This window comes from Aptenodytes patagonicus, chromosome 3, assembly GCF_965638725.1.
Source record: "Aptenodytes patagonicus chromosome 3, bAptPat1.pri.cur, whole genome shotgun sequence".
Lineage (NCBI taxonomy): Eukaryota > Metazoa > Chordata > Aves > Sphenisciformes > Spheniscidae > Aptenodytes > Aptenodytes patagonicus.
Window position 1 is genome coordinate 120,602,364 of NC_134951.1, and position 17,854 is coordinate 120,620,217.

General features: G+C 46.7%; 1 protein-coding gene across 1 annotated transcript; it reads right to left on the reverse strand.

Moving 5' to 3' along the window:
* Positions 1–8,383: 8,383 nt before the first annotated feature.
* On the reverse strand, positions 8,384–17,483 carry LOC143159109 (uncharacterized). The gene is made up of 9 exons (XM_076335589.1): positions 17,353–17,483; positions 16,921–17,092; positions 15,197–15,308; positions 14,339–14,483; positions 13,701–13,814; positions 12,992–13,136; positions 11,524–11,672; positions 10,889–11,028; positions 8,384–9,521 (listed from the first exon to the last, which is right to left on the reverse strand). Exons 3-9 carry the CDS (start codon positions 15,300–15,302, stop codon positions 9,400–9,402), a joined length of 921 nt encoding a protein of 306 aa, XP_076191704.1. The 5' UTR covers positions 15,303–15,308; positions 16,921–17,092; positions 17,353–17,483; the 3' UTR covers positions 8,384–9,399.
* Between the last annotated feature and the right edge of the window lie 371 nt (positions 17,484–17,854).

The following is a 17,854-nucleotide window of genomic DNA, read 5'->3' on the forward strand; positions in this document are numbered from 1 at the left end:
GATTACAGAGCAGTGTGAGGAGATGAGTAATGAGGAAACAGCCTTCAGGAGGCTGCTGGGGCCAGTGAGGAAGCTTTCCAAACCCTTTATGCCAAGTCTTGATTCTTCCGAGAGGCTCAACTGCTTCTGCATTTGGACAGCATCAGTGGAAGAGGGCAAGAAGTAGAAGCTCCTTTTCCCCCATGGGCTTCTCTGCTCTACACATCACAGGCAACATCACAGGAAACCCCACAAGTTGGTCTCATCCTAGAGATGCTCTAGGTCTTTCCTGGTGTGGACTCCCTTTATGCCAGCCCCAGGTCCAAGGCTTGCTGGGAGTTGTTTCCCTGCCCTCGGGCTTTGGATAGCCCCATTGGCTCAGCTGAGCCGGTGGAGGTGTTGCAGCACCGCTGCCTGCCCATCCCACCAACACATCTGCGTTCCCCGAGGCGGGTGAGAGGAAAGCACTTTTTAACTTAACGCTGGAGGTTTTAGGTGGGACTAAAATTCATCTCACCAGCACTTGAGTTTCATTTAGCGTGAGGGCTGGTGTAAGCCAGTCCCAGGACACCTCATGCTGCTCACTTCCTCCCATTTAACAGACATGAAACATAAAAGGGTTCATTAATATTGAAAAAAAAAACCATCTCACTGCACCATCATGCCAATTCAAATCATCTCAACTGACTGCAGCAAGCTCTCTGCACCCATGAGTGGATGTCTACGTGCAAGTCACACTCGATATGCAGCCAGCACATTAAAACCTGGCAGGATTTTAATGCAGGCTCTGTGGGGCGATGCTTGGGGCATGCATCCCAAGGCCTGGGTCGCAATTCCTGGCTGCTTAAGACCTGCACATTTGTAATGCAGCAACATCTCTGCCTGGATTATGCCCTTGGGGGGAGCCCCGGGGACAGGTTTTCAGGCAGAAAATGTGGTGGTGAGCGGGGCTGACATCCTATGCAGGGACATGGGCATGAGCATCTGAGCCAGATTGCCAGGACAGCTCAGCAGCATGAACTGCTGGATCACTGTATCATGGGCATTTTTGGGATGGCTGTTTGCTTTGCCTCGGCCCCTCCCTATACAAGCTGATAACGTGCAATTGATATTGCATTCAAAAACTTGCTGCAGAGAGCCCAGAAATCCATAAGCAGCCATGGTTGGCTCTGCAGGATTTGGTTTTGCCACAGGGTCAGGCAGCAGCTGCTGCCTGGCATCAGTGTCCCCACTGCCACTGTGGGCTGGAGCTGCTCCAGCATTGTGGACGCCTCGGTCTGGTAGCAATTGTGAGGCCGAATTTCCCAAAGGGTGGCAGGGATCCTCCCTGCCTCCAGCCAGGGATACGGGCAGGAGCATCACATTGCTGAGTGGTGTCAGCCACTGTCTTCCTCCCCCTCCTCCACGCGGTGCCGGTGATGGAAGAAAAGGGAAAAGGATCAGATGCTGCAGAAGTCCTGACCTCATTACTATGCTGCCTGCATACATTTTTTGGTAATGCTGTGATAATTATCAAATGCTTCCTTTCCATTTCCCCAGCCAGGCACCAGCATTATTGCCATTGCCCCGTCTCCTTGTTGCTGCAGGAGTATCCTCAAGGACCTCCTTTGCATTTGGCTGAACAAGATGTTCTCGACTGAGGAACCACAACAGTGTTTTTTTCCTGGTTTTCCACCCATCCTCGCAAACCACACCAGCAGCTTTTCTTCATATTATTTTGAGTAGGGTGCATTCTTCTGGCTAGTGTTATATACAAGGACAATATGCCCATCATTTCCCATCAGCTTTTGGTTAGGTGAGCCCAGTGCTCCAGGTCAGATAGCTGGTGTGCCTGACGGAGTGATAGCACAAGGAGATACATAAATACAGTATCCCAAAGCAGACAGGGTGGTGTCCTCCCAAGGAGATGTCAGAAGCATCCAAACAGTGGCTTCTTGCATAGGGGTAGAAATGTCCACAGCATCACTGGTGTGTAGGGCCTGTCCTGGGTATCAAGGGGCGATCAGACAATAACGCCCCAAGCAACACCTCTACCTGCTCAGTGGGTGATGGAGGTCATGTGTAGCCCTAAGCCAGTCTGGCCATTGCAGGTCAGTGACATATCAGGCATGAACTGCAGGGTTTGCTGCACTCACCTGTGAGCTGGCAATTAGTCCTTGCATGAGTGCTCGAGTAGTTCATGCAAGTGTACCGATTTAATCCGTGCATGAGCACCCAGTTAGCCCATGCATGAGTGCCCAATTAATTTACGCACAAAAGCCCAAATAGTTCATGCATAAGCACCCAATTAATTCATGCATGACAACTCAATTAGTCGACACATGAGCACTCAATTAATTTATGCATGAGCGCAACAGCAGTTCATGAATAAGCACGCAATTAATTTATGCATGAGCACCCAAACAACTCGGGCATGAGCAAGCCATTAATTCACGCATGGGTGCTTGAGGAGTTCATGCATTAGTGCTCAACCTGCGCACACCTGAGCACCCTCTTTGCTCATGCATGAGCACCCATTTAAGTCATGCATGGGCACCCAGTTAGTCCATGCATGGGTGTCTGATCAGCTTGTGCATCACTGAGTGTTTACCTGAGTACGTAATTGCTTATGTTTTCTTTTTCTCATTACCAAACCAATGATCAGAAGTTTGTGTTAGTTGGCAATAAATTAAATTAAGTAAAAATTCCCTCCCCCATAAAGAGCATTTTGCCGGCTGGTGTGAAAAGTGTGGTGCAGGAAGGGGCTGCCCTGGGAATGGGGATGGTGCAGCTGGGGAAGAGGGTGCAGCCAGTGCCGTGGCTGATGTCTCTGACGGCAGCAGTGGCTGTGCTTTGACAGCCATCACGGCTCCCCTGCACTTTGAATGACATGTGCTGTCTGTGCGTTTTCCTGTTCTTGTTTTGCTATTTAAATGAAGGCAACGTGGCGCTCACACCCAAGGTGTGCTCACATCTCATGCAAAAGCAGGGACCAACCCTTTAGTGCTCGTCACACCTTTAAGATTGCATAGCTATGCCTACACTATTCCTGAGCTCCCAGTGCGAAGCCACACAACTCTCCTGTGAACGGGGACAATCCTGCTCTTCTACTCTAGAGACCTTGCAGAGCACCAGGACCCCCCGAGCCCATTGCTCTGAGTCCCGTAGACCCAGCTGATGGCTGCGTGGTGACCATGGTGGTGACCATCTCCTGACCCTGCCAGGATATACGCACAAAACCTATCACACTGCTCCCTTCCAGCACTCCCAGTTCACAAGGATAAAAAATGTAAGGGCATGCTGGAAATGGACCACGACTTTGCCCCTTCTGTTGTTATCAGGCATGCAGTGGGTGTCTCCTTATGATTTCTAGTCTTCTTTAAAGGCATCCGGGATGAGCTTTTGTCCGATGGGACTTTTCATTCAGAGTCCATCGCTGTGCCTGGTGGGAACTTTCTCATGCCAAGGGTAGTAGGATGGGGCAGAAACACATTTGCAGAGGGCAAGGTGCCCCCTGAATGAGGGGACATGCCGTGGGTCTCCCAGGAGGCTGCATTTTTGTCAAGGACCAAGGGCCCAAAGCAACAACAGCACGCAAATGTTTTCTCCATGCTATTTTTAATGGGCTTAAGGTAAAGCATCGGAGCGAGGAAGCCCAGGCTCTGGCTCCCATGTCAGTCTGGCACAGCTCTCAGATGTCTCTGCTCAATCCCTCTGCTCCTCTCTCGGCCCTGCGGCCATCTCATAGCAAATTATTCCTTTATTCTGTTCCTGCAAAATACATGGCAAAATATGCGTTGTTGCCAGGGAAAGCAATAGCAACCACAGGCACAAACACACACACACTTTTTTTTTCTCTCTTGGATGAAAATAATTCATGCCATGGGTCACTTAAGCTAAATACTTTCCATTAATGCCCATTTTTTTTAAGCTCAAGTTTTTATTAGAACAACATCAAGACAAACCAAGTTACCAGCTAATGTCACTGTTGCTTCCAGTGCTCCCTAACCCTAACTGGTCCCATCCTGAGTGGGCAACGTCACTTCTCGGTTGGTTAATCATCACATTTTACCACCTGCCTGGGCAAAGGTCTTCAAGACCCTTTCTTCCCAAACAGGAGGGAGAAAACATGGCATCCTTGTGTGGATATTCAAGGATTTTGAGTCAAAGTTTCCAGCAGGGAATGCCCATTGCACTATCACATGGCCAATGCGTGCTCTGGCTGGTGTCCTGGCTCTGCTGGGAGCAGGACTGGGCTCTTGGGCTGCTCCAGCATTTTTTCCCACGTGTTCAGCCCATGCATGAGTCCCGCCCGAGCCTGTAACTTTTGCTGAGATGCCTTTGACAGAAGGAGCTGAGCTAATCTCCTGACATGGGGCTGTCCCGGCTCTACGCAGATAAAATAAATATTTAGCTTGAAAACATCTAACAGTTTTCAAAGAGCGTGGGACGGCCCGAGCGTGTTTAGACTGTGTGCATAGCAAAGGGCGCTGATGCCTTTAATCATCGTCATACGTATTTGGCGCTTTTATCTGGAGAACTTCACAGTCATCCATGGAGAGGCTTGTCCTGTTCATCTCTGCTTTACAGATAAGGAAATGGAGGCACAGCCAGTAAAGGCTGGATTTTCTCCAAGTCCAGAGGATGCGTGTTCGGGGTGCCACGTTTTGAGCCAGCCTGCTTTGTGTTTCCTCTCCAGGGCCAAAGCTCTTCTGACGAGATGCCTTGAGAAGTGACAAGGCACCAGCAAGAGTCTCATCCATGTTTCCTACAGCGTGGCTGGTGCCACTTGCACCCGTATCTCAGCATCGCTGCCTGTATCTCACTATGCCCATCACCCCTGGCTGCAGCCAGGCAATGGGTTTGCAAAATTGCTCCAAACTGCAGATGAAAGGCAATCCTGCTTTCTGCTTTGGTGCTTTGCATCATGGTGTAACATCTCTTCTCTCCAGCAGGCTCTATTTTATTTATTTATTATTTCTTTTCACAGATGCTTTAATATAAAGTAATTAGTACTGAGGGTAGTGTCAAGCCAAGAACAAATTAGGTCATAACACAATGTCTCCTCTGCTTGGGTGCTCTGGTTTTTGGGAGCCCAACAGGAGCACCTCCTGCCTGCACTCTGCCTGAGCTCCATGGCCAAGAGCATCATGAGGCGAGTGCGGTGCCCTGAGACTGCGGGCAGGACTTAGTCCAGGGAGCACCGCCCAGAGCATGCTGCTGTTGGTGGAAGGTGTCAAAGGGAAGCCTGCCCCGATCCCAGCATCTCCTCCGCTCTCATGGTGGCTGAGGAGGAGCCAGCTGAGCCTTAATCCAAGAAATGAGGCACATTTTTCTCTGGAAGCCACATGGGCTTTAATGAGAGCCTGATCCAGGGCCTTATAACCCCATTTTTTTAAAAATTCCTTTTGAATTAACACATTTGCTCTCTCAGTTCAAATGCATATTTCCCCTGACCCACAACTTCTTCCATCAACATTCTTCCGAATCAGATTTTCCCAGGAACTTTTACTGAAAACAACTGTCTCACAGCTTCAGCAACATCCAGCCCAGCTGATACAGCCCTCCAGAGAAAATATTCCTGAACTGATGGGTCATCCTTGGATGGAGGCTGCCAGGCACAGAGCAGGAGGGAGCCTGGGCAGGAGCTGGCCCCAGCCAGGGGAAGGAGACATCCCCAAGCATCCCTGGACTCAGCACTGGGGTTGTCCACCCAATGGTGATTTACAGATCACCCTGCTTTTCCCTATCCACCATTTAGCCACAGAGCAAATCCCTTCAGAGGATAAGTGTAAACCCAGCTTTTGGTATCAGAAAGCAAGGTACGCCTTCGTGTCCCGGGAACCATGTCATGCCTGGCTTTGCCAGCCCCATCCATCTTCCAGCCCCATGGGGAGGCGAGGCAGCCCAGGGGACTTGGGTCACATCCTGGGCCGGGCTATGAGACACACGAGCATTTGCCAGGGCCCTAAATTGCCTTTTCAGAAATGAAACTAATTTTTCAGGCTTTGGGTTCTTAAGGCCACCAGCTTTCCAAGAAATTTTAAATCCAGTAAAATTCACCCAAATCCTATAATCACTCATGGAAACAAAGGCTGGACTGATTATTTTTGCTAAAAAGTTGGCACATTTCCAGCTTCATAAAGCGCATCTTTGCTGAAAGAAAAATCTCTTGTGGGCAAAACCATGTATTGGTAGTTTTTGAAAACAAATGAAAATAAGGCATTTCAGGAAAAAAAGGCCTTTAAAAATAGCCTTGAGGCTATCTTTAGCCCCAAGGCTGGAAGAGGAAGGTTCACACTTATTTTTCATCTGTTTCTCCCCGCCCCAGCTAAAAGAAAAAGGGGCAGGCGGAGTATTTTTAAGCTCCTGTTCCTGCCGCAGATGCAAGGAAAGCCAATTTTCCCAAAACTGTCTGGAGCTCTGCGTGCTGGGACAGCTATGGGACCCTCTGCCTGCCCCAGCTCCAGGGAAATAGTGCTTGGAGAGGGTTTTGGGGACCAGAAGCTTATATGTGGGCGGCCAAATGGGGGTTGGGACTAGCTCAGCCTAATCATTCTGGGGCAGTTGCCAGGGGCTTTCTCGCAGGGAGGTCTGCAAAAGATTAACTGGGTGCTGCTGCGGCACCTCATCACCACTCAGAAAAAGGCCTTTGAGGCTCTCCTCACAGCTTGTTTCGGAGTGGTGAGAGCGGGGTGAAGAGCAGCACCCGGCCCTGTGCTACACACGGCAAGGTGGCCACGGGAAAAGGGCTCATGCACCTCCTCGCCCGAGCTGCTCCCCAGCTCTGAGGTGCACAGATGGGCAGGGAGACATCTCACTCCCTGATGCCATTGCTCTTCTCCAACCCTTTCCCAAACCCCTAATAATCTCCTGGAAGTGCAAGGACCAGAACTGCACAAAGCCCTCAAGATGTGGGTGCACAGTAGCTTTAGAGAGGCACGAGGGTGAGGGTGTTCTCAATTTTACTCCTTTCCTAACCATCCCTGATATATGGTTTGCCTCTACTGCTGCCAGATGTGGAAATATTTGGGTGAGAACAGCTACCAAGCTCTTGTGCCTGAGTGGCAGGGGCCAGCTCAGAGCATGTCACTTGAAAGGTGAAGCACAGCCTGGTTTTCCCCTTAGGCATCCTTTGGTATGTACCTACAATGACTTTCATCCATCATTTGCACTGTCCACTTTTGGTTTCATAAGAGCTTTTTGCAATTCCCCAGTCAACCCTCTCCTTTAGCATCCTAAATAACTGTCCATCATCAAAGTATCACTTGGTTTTTCATGACTACATTATCCACCCCAGGTCTAATGACACATGCCACCAGCAACCTCCCTTCCTGGAGAGAAACATCCTCTCTATTTCCCAGGTTTAATCACCTATGGGATGACATTGCCTGTTACGCCATAGCTCTTGACCTTCTTTAGAAGCCAGTGGCAATATAAACAATTCACCCTTACCTACGTGCTTTTTGAGTACGTGCTTGAATTCAAAGAGATTTGTGAGACGTGACTTCCCTCTACAGAAGCCCTGTTGACTCTCCCTAGCCAATTAATGCATTAATTGTATCCTGTGGTATAATTTCTCATCATTTGGCCAGTACAGACATCAGGTACATACACCAAGAAAGCCCCTGAAGGCTTTGTTTAATATCCTGTGGAACGGCAGTGCAGCTGCCCTGGTCCAGGAGCTGTTTGCAAAGCTCTTGCTTAGGAGGATGCAAAACCTTCCAGGGCTCCCCATGCATTAACTGCTGCACAGCGTTGCACCAACTACTCACCTTGCCTGGACCCCTTAATCCAAACACCAGTGGATTTAATACCACTGTATTAAAGAAGGCAGCTTATGGAGAGGCTGCTGGGAATTTACTAGCTGGGCTTTTGGGAGAGAGAGCTTATAAAATAGAAGTTTAATTAAACTCTTCTGCCCAGCACCCTGTTCAAGTCATACATAGGAATCTGCATCACCCAAGTCTTTGCCCCTAAGGTTGATGAAGGCATGATCAGTGGAAGCAGCTACACCCAGGAACATCCCAGGGAGGGAGGAGCAGCTGGCTCCAGCAGGGGACCAGGACACAAGTGAGGCAGGAGCTAGGGCAGTTGCTTTAGATGATTTGGAGTTAGTGGAAGAGTGGTGGAATTAGCTGATTTAGTTGAAAATAAAACACAACAGAATGACAAGAATTGCATTACACTGATTTTGTTCTTTGTTAAATGTAAACAATAGCACATTATTTTAGAAGAATTCACCTTTGTAATAGTATTACAAGATATTCAGCACCTGAAAGCACCTTTCAGTCCACTTTCAGGCTTCCTAATACCACCTCAGAAGTGGTGAAGCCACATGAGAAAGCACTGATCCAGGATGAACTCACTCTACCGGTTCAAATTCCCCCCCCCCCCCCCCCCCTTAAACAGGCTTCACTTTGAAGCAGCAGGCTTCACCCCAGATCAGGTATCATCTCATCTGTACATCTAACCTCCTGCCAGAGTGGCTACAAACCATCCTCCAGCAGGAGGCATCCAGCCAGCACAAACTGCACTGCTCACTCTGCACAGCTCAGGGAAAGGCAAGCCACCACTCCCACCTGACCTAGATCTCATCTTACAGGCAGAGCAGGAACAGCACGAATCTGCTGTTATTGTGGGTCCACAGGCAGAGGCGCTGACACAGTGACTAACTTAACTGAGAAAGTCGGGAAAAACCAGGGCAGAGACCCAGATATCTTACTGTATGCTGAAAAGTGCATCTTCAGTTTCTAGAGCTACAAGCTGAAATAGGTTGAAGGCTTGCAATTGTGTCAGAAGTATTCAGTCACTCCTCCTCCCCCCTTGGATTTCAAACATCAGAGCTGACACCACAAAGGTAGATCTTTAGAGTTGTAGTATCTGTTCCCATCACGATGAAGAGAAGCAGGAAAGGGAGCAGTCACTGCCTGCAGGAGATCTGCTCACAGCACCAGGGGCTTGCAGATACCCAGCACTGAATGGCCAAAGGAATGACAGACCTCCCACTGCTCACCATGACTCCCAGGGACAGTTCGCTTAGAGCTGCACTTTAGAAAAGTGAACTGCCAAGGAAAGAATATGAACAACTGTCTGTGCAAGCCTGCCAAGTGCCTGTTGACAGCCCTCATTGCACTTTTGCAGGAGCAAAGAGCCACAGCTCAGTCAAAAAGGTGCACAGGGCTGTTCAGCTGAAGGACCTTTTCCTGCACTGATACAGAGTCAAACCAAATGAAGGAGGGTACATATTCAAGGTGGGGCTGTGAGTAGCTGATCTGAGGGAACGTGAGAGCAGGACAGATTTGCAGACAAGCCATCTGCATTTAGAATGGAAAGACATAGTTAAAGAGCACAAGGCAATCGATACTGGAAAGAAGGACCAGCAGATGCCCAGTTCTTTTTTTCTCCCTTTAAAGTATCTGCCACAACATGCCAGAGGTCTCAGGCCACTGTGCCTGATGGGTCTGGGGTTTCTGATGCTGCCAGTGGTCTCTTGTAGTATCTCCATGTGACTAATCCCAGCCGAACAGCAAAGATCAAGCAAGTCATTGCCAGCAGAACAACTAGAAAAGAAACACAGAAGCATGTTAGTGCATGAGAGAAAGTCAGTGGCTCTTGTCATACCCCAGCTCCTAGTACAGGGGACATTCAGGGAAAGAGCAAAAAAGAACCCCACTGTATAGGAGCCATTACCCCCATCAGAGTTGTATTTCACAGAGTTCAGAGTTTCACTGCTATCCAGTCAAACTCACCCAATACTTCCAGGTCAAGGCATATCTAAAAGGGAGAGGCTTTATGGACACAGGAATAAAAGTGCATCACATTAACAAAACACTCCAAGAATAGTTGAACTATATAAAGAAACATGCACTAGTTGGGAAAAGCACATTCTTGTCCTACCAGCCAAACAAGCTGAACCACTAAGAATGAAGTTTTACTGGTAGAAATGCACCTACTACACAGCTGTCTGCCAGAGATCACGCATACCTTCACATTCCTGGTGGCCCTAACCATCAGGAGATGAATCTCCAGTGCCCTCATGCCTTTGGCAGACAAGCTCTGCTAAATCCTGCTGAGTGCTTTTAGGCATTACCGGGCTCCAGCTGCCCTTGCAGCAAAAGGGAACACGTACTGGAGTGACTGCGATTGGTGGTGCCAGTCCAGAAATTAGCTTTAACCACTAGTACGTGGCAGTGGGAAGGCTGAAGTGTGGGAACATGCTCCCTTCTGCTGACCCTATGGTGGGAACAGGCATCTCAAACTGCTACAGCAGATTCAGACTTCACACAGCTCAGTCCCTTTCATGACAGCATAAAGCTACTCATAATGGCATAGCTTTTGCCAGATTGTACAGTATTTGGACAGCTTAAGCCCTTTTACAATGGATGACTACATTCAACTCAGCTACAGTGGCCTGCAGCAACCAAATAATCCCAGGAAAACTTGTTAAGGCTAGCCTGAGCTCTGTGTAGGAGGGGAGCATGCGCAGGGTTTTGCACTGTGAAATTTAGATACAACCCTCCTTGGGTCAGAAACTTTGCACTGCTCCTAGATACCCAATGATAGGGCAAATGGAAGTCCACAGCCTTCATCCCAGCCCTGCTCTTCCTTTGGCCCACCCTGTGTCAGATGGAGCTACCAGCAGAGGACTCAAGTGGATGATGGAGAATTGTAGGGCAAACTTATTACACCAGGAAGTGAACTTGAGGCAACACAAGGTTTGAATCCAACCCCAAGGCTCATGGGCAATGATTTCTGCTCTACTCTTTACTTTGCAAAATGAATACCTTCTAATAAATCCCTAGTTCTTCTTCTCATAAATAATACTTTTCAAGAGGCAAGTCTGTCTTTCTGCCCCTAATCCACATCTTTCCTGTGTAAGTGGCTACTGGCCTTCTTTTATGAGTTGGAAACAGTCCAAAAGATTCACCTATAAAAACGCTGTTTGTCATTGGGGATGAAAATGAGAAGTTCTTGCATGCGCTGCCAGTCAGAGCTATTATGACCACCGGGTAGATTGTAAGGTTATAGCGGACATACTGGTCAAGAAAGAAGTTTTCTAGATAAAACCTGTGAAGAAAAGGAGTGACCAAAGTAAGCGTTTTCTCTGTACATTTTTTTTTCCATAGAAAGTTTAAGAAAGGAATTGGACAAAGAATAGTTTTTTTGCAGGCCAGTTTGGACCAGAGTCCTAAATTGTGCATTTACTAAAATTCAGAAGATTAATAAAAAGTTATCTAAGGCAAGTTTAGGGAAAAAATAAAGCCATGTTTCATGTATTTTCTATATCAAGCCCTCACCTGCAAACCTAGGGCAGGTTGGGCTCATGCAAGTCACAGAAACCTGTTCCTGGCCCACAGCATGTGCTTATTGGCATTGCTGAGGATCAGGGAAGAAAAGCTCTGCCCAGGCTCCCTGTTCATCTGCCATGAGTTATAACAGAGGCCTTTGTACTCAGTGTTGGTACAGGGACAGACTATAAATGAATGGGACAGATGGTCCAACCCATTTGTGAGATGCGGAAGGGGTCTTTCAGGCTTGGTGGGAACCCATGAGGTTACTTACCATATTACTAGGTTGAGAGCAAGGATGCTTAGAGAAGCAGTCGTTGCTGTCTCATTGGACACATTCCACTTGTAGATCAACACAATGGCAAAGTTCAGCAGAGTGGCAATGGTGGTCCATGTTGCATACAGCGCCAGCCCATTCTGGACCTGCCATGTAGAACAGCAAGATGACAAGCATAATTAAAAAAGGTAATTCCTGTTTGTCTTTTGTGACCCATAGGTCCTGGGGCAGTTAAGCCAGCCTTCTGGACCTAGCTGCAGGGAAATTCCCTCAACATGGAGAAGAGTTGAAGCCTTGGGGTCCCCCAAGTACCCCAGTGGCAGCTGCAGATTCCCCCATAAAAAGCCCTGCAACCCCAGCGGGAGCTTCCCATCCGCACCTCAAAGCACAGTCTGCCTGGCTACCCAGCCCAGATGTTGCAGGCTGCTGTAAGTGGCAGAGAGAACAGTTTTTTGAATCTCAACAACCTCCCAGCAAACATCTTTGCTACATGGAGCAGGCAATATCAAGGGCTGGAATCACTCCTGAGTGAGGACAGGGAGTCCAGCTATTCCCAGCTCTCTGCATTATACTGGTGTCTCAGGAACTGAAATACAACAGTGTAAAGAACAGATCCCACTCCCAGCTTGTGCCAAGAGATTTAGAGACATTTCCAGCAGAGTCAGTAGGAACTTTTCTGTGCAGACTCCTCCTCCACTGGAGACCCTCCTAGCTCCTTTGGTGTGCTTTTTCAGCTGATTCACTTTCTTACTGAGCAACGCCAACATCAAGCAAAGGGACCAAAGGTGGTTAAAGCACACAGCAGCCATGGGATGAACTGCAGTGTGAGGTGTCCTGGATGGGGAGGAAGGGTTTGGGGGTAGCAGGTTTGAGCTAGGAGAGAGGCACAAGGAGGGAATCAAGGAGTGATGAAGTATGAGTATGTTTATCTTATTTTCTCTGTAGTTTGCCAAACACCTACTCCTCTCAGAGACAACAGAAAATTAGTTTTCTTCCAGAATTTGGCAAAACTCAGAAAGGCAGCTGCATTTGAAACCTTAGGCAGTGTACACTTCCCCATACAAGTATATAATTTCTTGTAGTCAGATACCAGGGACATCACCATCAGCTACAGCAACAGAAGCCACCCTAAGCAATGGCTTCTCCCTCTGCAAGAAATATTGTTCTCCCCACCCCAAACACAAGTCAGGCTGAAGTTTTCATACATAACTGAAAACTTCATTCTGTAGTACCTAGAGAAGTACGAGGGATATACCTTGCTCTGAATCATTCCCATGATGTCTGATAGGAAACTGAGGCGCAATTAAGCTTGTGTGTGTACCTTCAGCAGGCACAAGTTAAAGTCAGGGCAGAAATCTTCCCTTCCCCATCTCCTGTCATTGAATCTTTCATTCTTGATACCTTCAGCACAGGTTTTTTTTTTTCAAGCATTTACCAACAGCACAGCTTCCCAAATGCCACCTACTAGGATGCAGATGAGCCAGAGCTCAGCTTTGTGACCCTTCACAAGCCACGAGGAATGGATGCTCAGTGCTTGGTGTGAAATGAAGAGGGCAGCACATGTAGTCAGAGTGAGGGCTGCCAGGAACACCAGGGCTGGGAGGAGGTATCTAGGACAAAGAATACATACACACACAATGTACAATACTTTTTTCAGTGGTGTCACAATGCCTTAATTCATAGCTTTAGTGTCTGGCCTTTACTGACTTTTAAGTTAATCAGCCTTTAATAAACGTAATCACTACATGTAGCCCTCATTTTAACATACTGCTGGTTTACTCTGTTAATCACAAAGTTATTTTCCTGACTGCAACTGATTTCTTCACCTCTTGACAGCAGTACTATTATAAGCCCTTCATGTGACCATGATTATGAAAACAATCCAAGGCAAGGAGCTTAACTGTGTCTATGAAGAGAAGCATGGCTCCTGTCTTACCTGTGGAGGGAAAAACACAGAAGAACAGAAGCTTTGAGGAGATCCTGGACTTCAATAACCAATCCACCTCATGGGCAAGATGAAAACATCACAACCCGAAACTTTTGTGAAGGCTACCTTTTGCCAAGGCCTGCCATTGAGTTTTACAGGTCTGATTAAGTGTTCACACATAGGAAAAGGGCAAAATGAAGTATTGGGGTAGTCCCAATAAGAGCATTTGTAACAAAAGGCAACTTACTCTCGGTCCCACAAAAACAGCCATCCAACATTGAGGCCATTATTCAGAATCCATACCACATAAAAAGGTATTGGTAGCAAGTCTGGCTTTATGTAGACACATCCAAGTTCATTCCTGCAAGGAAAAAGCATGTATGGAGAAAGGAAAACAATGCCTGCATTGACCAACCAAACTTTCCTGGCCTCATTTTCCTCATACTAACAGGGACTCTATGCTGGAGTTAAACATTTCAGCTTAAATCTCTGATCTCTGACAGCAAGTAAACTCAAAGCATTAGCTCCATAATTCATTAATTTTGTCCCTTTGGATTCTCAGCACCTAGCAGCGGGTAAGCACAGCTACTGGGTAACTGTCAGATCACATGAATAAGTGGAAACCAGGCCTCACAGAACAGTTTACATGCTTTGTAACCTGTCCACATGTTAGAGCAGTTCATATACACCTCCAAACTGCTTCCCAGCTTTGGATGCTGAACCTAAGAGATGCTCCAGCAGCAGAGCTTCAGCACATCAAGCCAAGAGGAATGGCAGTGGGTTTACTCTGACTAGAAACCCCAGAAAAAGGGTGCAAGACTGAGCTACAGAAGGGAAGAGCCACTGTCCTTCACGTATACCTTCATGTATAAGCAGGGAAAATACCTTCGACAGATCCCTGACAAGGCATAGAGAAGCCAGGCAAGCTGCCAGGCATAGATGACATTCCAGATGAAGAAAGTCCAGCCAGCTGGTGTGAAGTCAGTGTTGTATTTTGCTGAGATGTTTCCAGGGGTTGTCCTGAACAGACCTGTGGTGGTGAATGTTATTGCAGACAAAAGTGTTACTACATACTAAGGATGGGGAAAGACTGCTGACTTCCCTCACCCTGCAATCTTCCTTAAGGCTTAGTCCACACCTCAGTGGATCTGAGGGAGGCGAGAGGATGCCCTTGGTGAAAACAAGCCATATGCTGCAGTTGGCTTGCCTTTAGACACCCATTATGGGATCACTGTCCCTATGGGGAACCCCAAGCACCTTCCCTCTTATACAGAACCAGAAAAGCCAGTCGCACGTGAAAGCCAGAGAGAAGCACAATGTCCATTTCTGACAGATTCATCTGGGTAGTGTTCAAACCAAGCACCACTGTCTTCTAGAAACCCACAGCAGCAGCCTGAACAGCTTCCACCAGGGATACAAGGGCAGCATATGCAAAGATTGCCTTTCACCCACAGCTAGATCCAGGTTCACCGGGGACAAGACCATTTACTTGGATTTCAAGGGACTGGATAGGGCTCAGGCACCTGGCTGTAACAGCTGGAGGATGCACCAGCTACTTCATCTTTCACAGATCAAGGTGTATTTAGAAAAGCAATGAGGTGACAAACAGATCTATATGTAGATATATAACATATATCTATGTAGACATATAACAGATCTATGTGCCATCTAAGGCACCTTATATCATTAAATGATATAATGCATGAAATCCACCTCTGGACAAAGACAATTTGCTTGCATTACCTTTGAATATCCCAGTGGCATTTCCAGCATTCAGTATCACCATGACCATGAAAGTAGCCAGAGACAGAAACATCACAAAAATCTTCAGCTTGTTTATAGTGTCCATTTTACCCTGCAACAAATTAGAAATATTATTTGGCTATCCTAACATATGCTTGGGTTCATTCCATGTCCCAGAGACTGTTTTAAAAACAACATTGTAAATGCACCAGTTTGCTGACTTTAGTTCTTATGAAAACATTACAAATAGAAGGCCTTGCATGGGCTAGGAGCATCTTTCTTTGAACCAGCATCCTCTTGACAGCAGTGTCAGCAGCCCAAAGAACAGTCCGAAAAACAGGGCAGGCAACAGATACTTCCCCAGAAACTCTTCCAGCAGCTCAAGGATTTCTAGTAGTAGCATCTTTAATAGTCTCTCATGGGTTTTTATGACTGTAAACTCTCCTCAGATCATCAGATTACTTCAAGGATCTGGAAAAACCTGTCTCATGTTGTCTAAGATTGGTCATTACCTCCCTCTGCCAGCCCCTAGCGCTGTAAAGGCTAAAGACCCCTGTGTGAGTTTCAGATGGAGAACAAACACTACAAACACCTGGGAAGGCTGCCAGGTTTCTGAACAACCCTGAAGCACAGAAGCAAAGAGGTCTCGCTAGGCTGCGGAATTGAAATGGAAAGCCATGGAGCGCCCAGTGAGCAGCCTGCTCTGCCACCACCCATCCCTTACTGGCACAGTGCAAGAGACATAAAACCTTTGCAATATATCCATAGGCAAATTTGAGTTAAGGTCTAAATAAGCAAGCAAGTGTAAAAGAGGGATTGCAGCTTATCTTACATCACTATTGAATTTATACGGAAGCAAACAGGCCTATCATTTTGCCCTCTTTAGGAAAGAAAAATGAAAACATTAAAATCTGGCTTTGCCAGAGTGCCTTTTAGTTCAATATAGCTTTTCACATGTACCTATCTAATACTGTAACTGCTACAAAATAACAGCTTTATGTGGTGATATTACCTCCTCATCTACTGGCTGCAAATAAGATTTAAATGCTTTTGCAGGTCTCAAGAACTTTATAGACTGTAAAGTCTACATACTACACTTTTTCCAAGGTTTGTAAGTAGTGACTTGAGCTCTCTCAAGTGATCTCCATTAGTCCAGCATTTTTCTATCAAGGAAGAGTTTTGTGCCACCTGTAAGAGTAAGTGTATGTGCATCCACACTATAAGCAACAGCTTTATTTCCCCTCACAGATCAACACTTGAGCTGCCTTCTCTATACAATGGCACTTCAGTGCCTTCCAGGGTTGGCAGGAATAATAACTGAGTTGTTCCAAGTTGCTCAGCATTGAACTAATAAATTCCAGTTCCCACTTCAGTGGATGGTTTTATAGTTCCGGGCTTTGTTCATGGACTGAGCTGCATCCAGATACATCACAAGGAAGTGGGAGAGGGAAATCTGTTTTCTGTAGATCCAAACAAGCTTTTCCCTTTTCAGTTCCATCTAAACAGAAAACCACCCTTTTTTTAAAAAACAAAAATCCTATGTGGAAGAACTCATTTAACTCAAGATACCAAATCCCAATTAGATTTATGTCACTCAAATCCCAAAACAATGTATTGTCTTCAACAGATACACTGAATTAGCAAATTCTGAATTAGCAAATTCTGAAAAGAAAAATCCACTTGTACGATTAAAGATATAATTTCTGACTCAGGAAATAACTGACCTGCAGATTTCTGAAAGCCAGGAAGACGTAGGAGAGGAAATATCACTGTACAGTTGTCCTATTCTTATACTCTTTCCTTGAATATTGACTTTTGGCCACTCCAGACCAGTACCTGGGACTAGATGGTCCTTTGATCACGCTGTCAGGCCAAATCTATGTTCTTCTGACAGTCCTGTAATTGAATTCAGCACCACATTTCTTTTTTATCAGCATATTTGGAAGAGACTTGATTACACAGCTTCAGAGAAACCCATACTTGCTTACAGAAGTCTAGGAGGAAAGACTTATTTTAAAACCAGCCAATAGTTTCACTACTGTCTCTTACCTCCTGCCTCCCTCTAATTTGTTGCCGTCAATAAACATCTACAGTATTTCCCTGCCTGCAGTTATCAGCTGCAAACACCCTTCAGAAGAATCAGAAATGTTACTCACAAGGATCTGCACAGGCTTTTTGGCAGCATCTTACAGCTGTAGCTCAGCTACCACCAGCACTGGGGAGTCTCCGCTGCTCAACCTTATCTAAAGAGATTTTATACAGCTTTCAGCAGATTAATAATCATACATTATTTAAAAAGTCACGGTAGTTAGGCATGCTTCTGTCTGTGAGCTGCAGCCTCCGATTGGCTAAAGCCTCCGAAAACCAAGTACTTACGCAAGAGAAATGTGATTACTTAACAAGGGCCTTTTATAACAGCCTGAGCAATGCACACTCCCAACTTGCTGGCAGACAAAAACTGACTCTCAGGCTCTCTCCTGCTTTGTCCTTCCCTGTTTCTGCCACAAGGAGGGAAACTGAACACGCAGCACAAAATATTGCATCTCAAAATCATTGCTAGGGCAACACTCTTTTGTGGAGAGGGGACACTTGCAAGGGTAGCTGCAGAAACAGCCTGGATTTGGGGTTTGGGGAAGCTGGAGATGTAACACTGCAAGG

Coding starts and splice junctions, on each gene's coding strand:
- LOC143159109 (XM_076335589.1), bottom strand. CDS start 15,302: ATGGACACTATAAACAAGCTGAAGATTTTTGTGATGTTTCTGTCTCTG. Junction 14,484..15,196: donor TGCCACTGGGATATTCAAAG/GTAATGCAAGCA, acceptor TCACCACCACAG/GTCTGTTCAGGACAACCCCT. Junction 13,815..14,338: donor TTGTCAGGGATCTGTCGAAG/GTATTTTCCCTG, acceptor TTTTCCTTGCAG/GAATGAACTTGGATGTGTCT.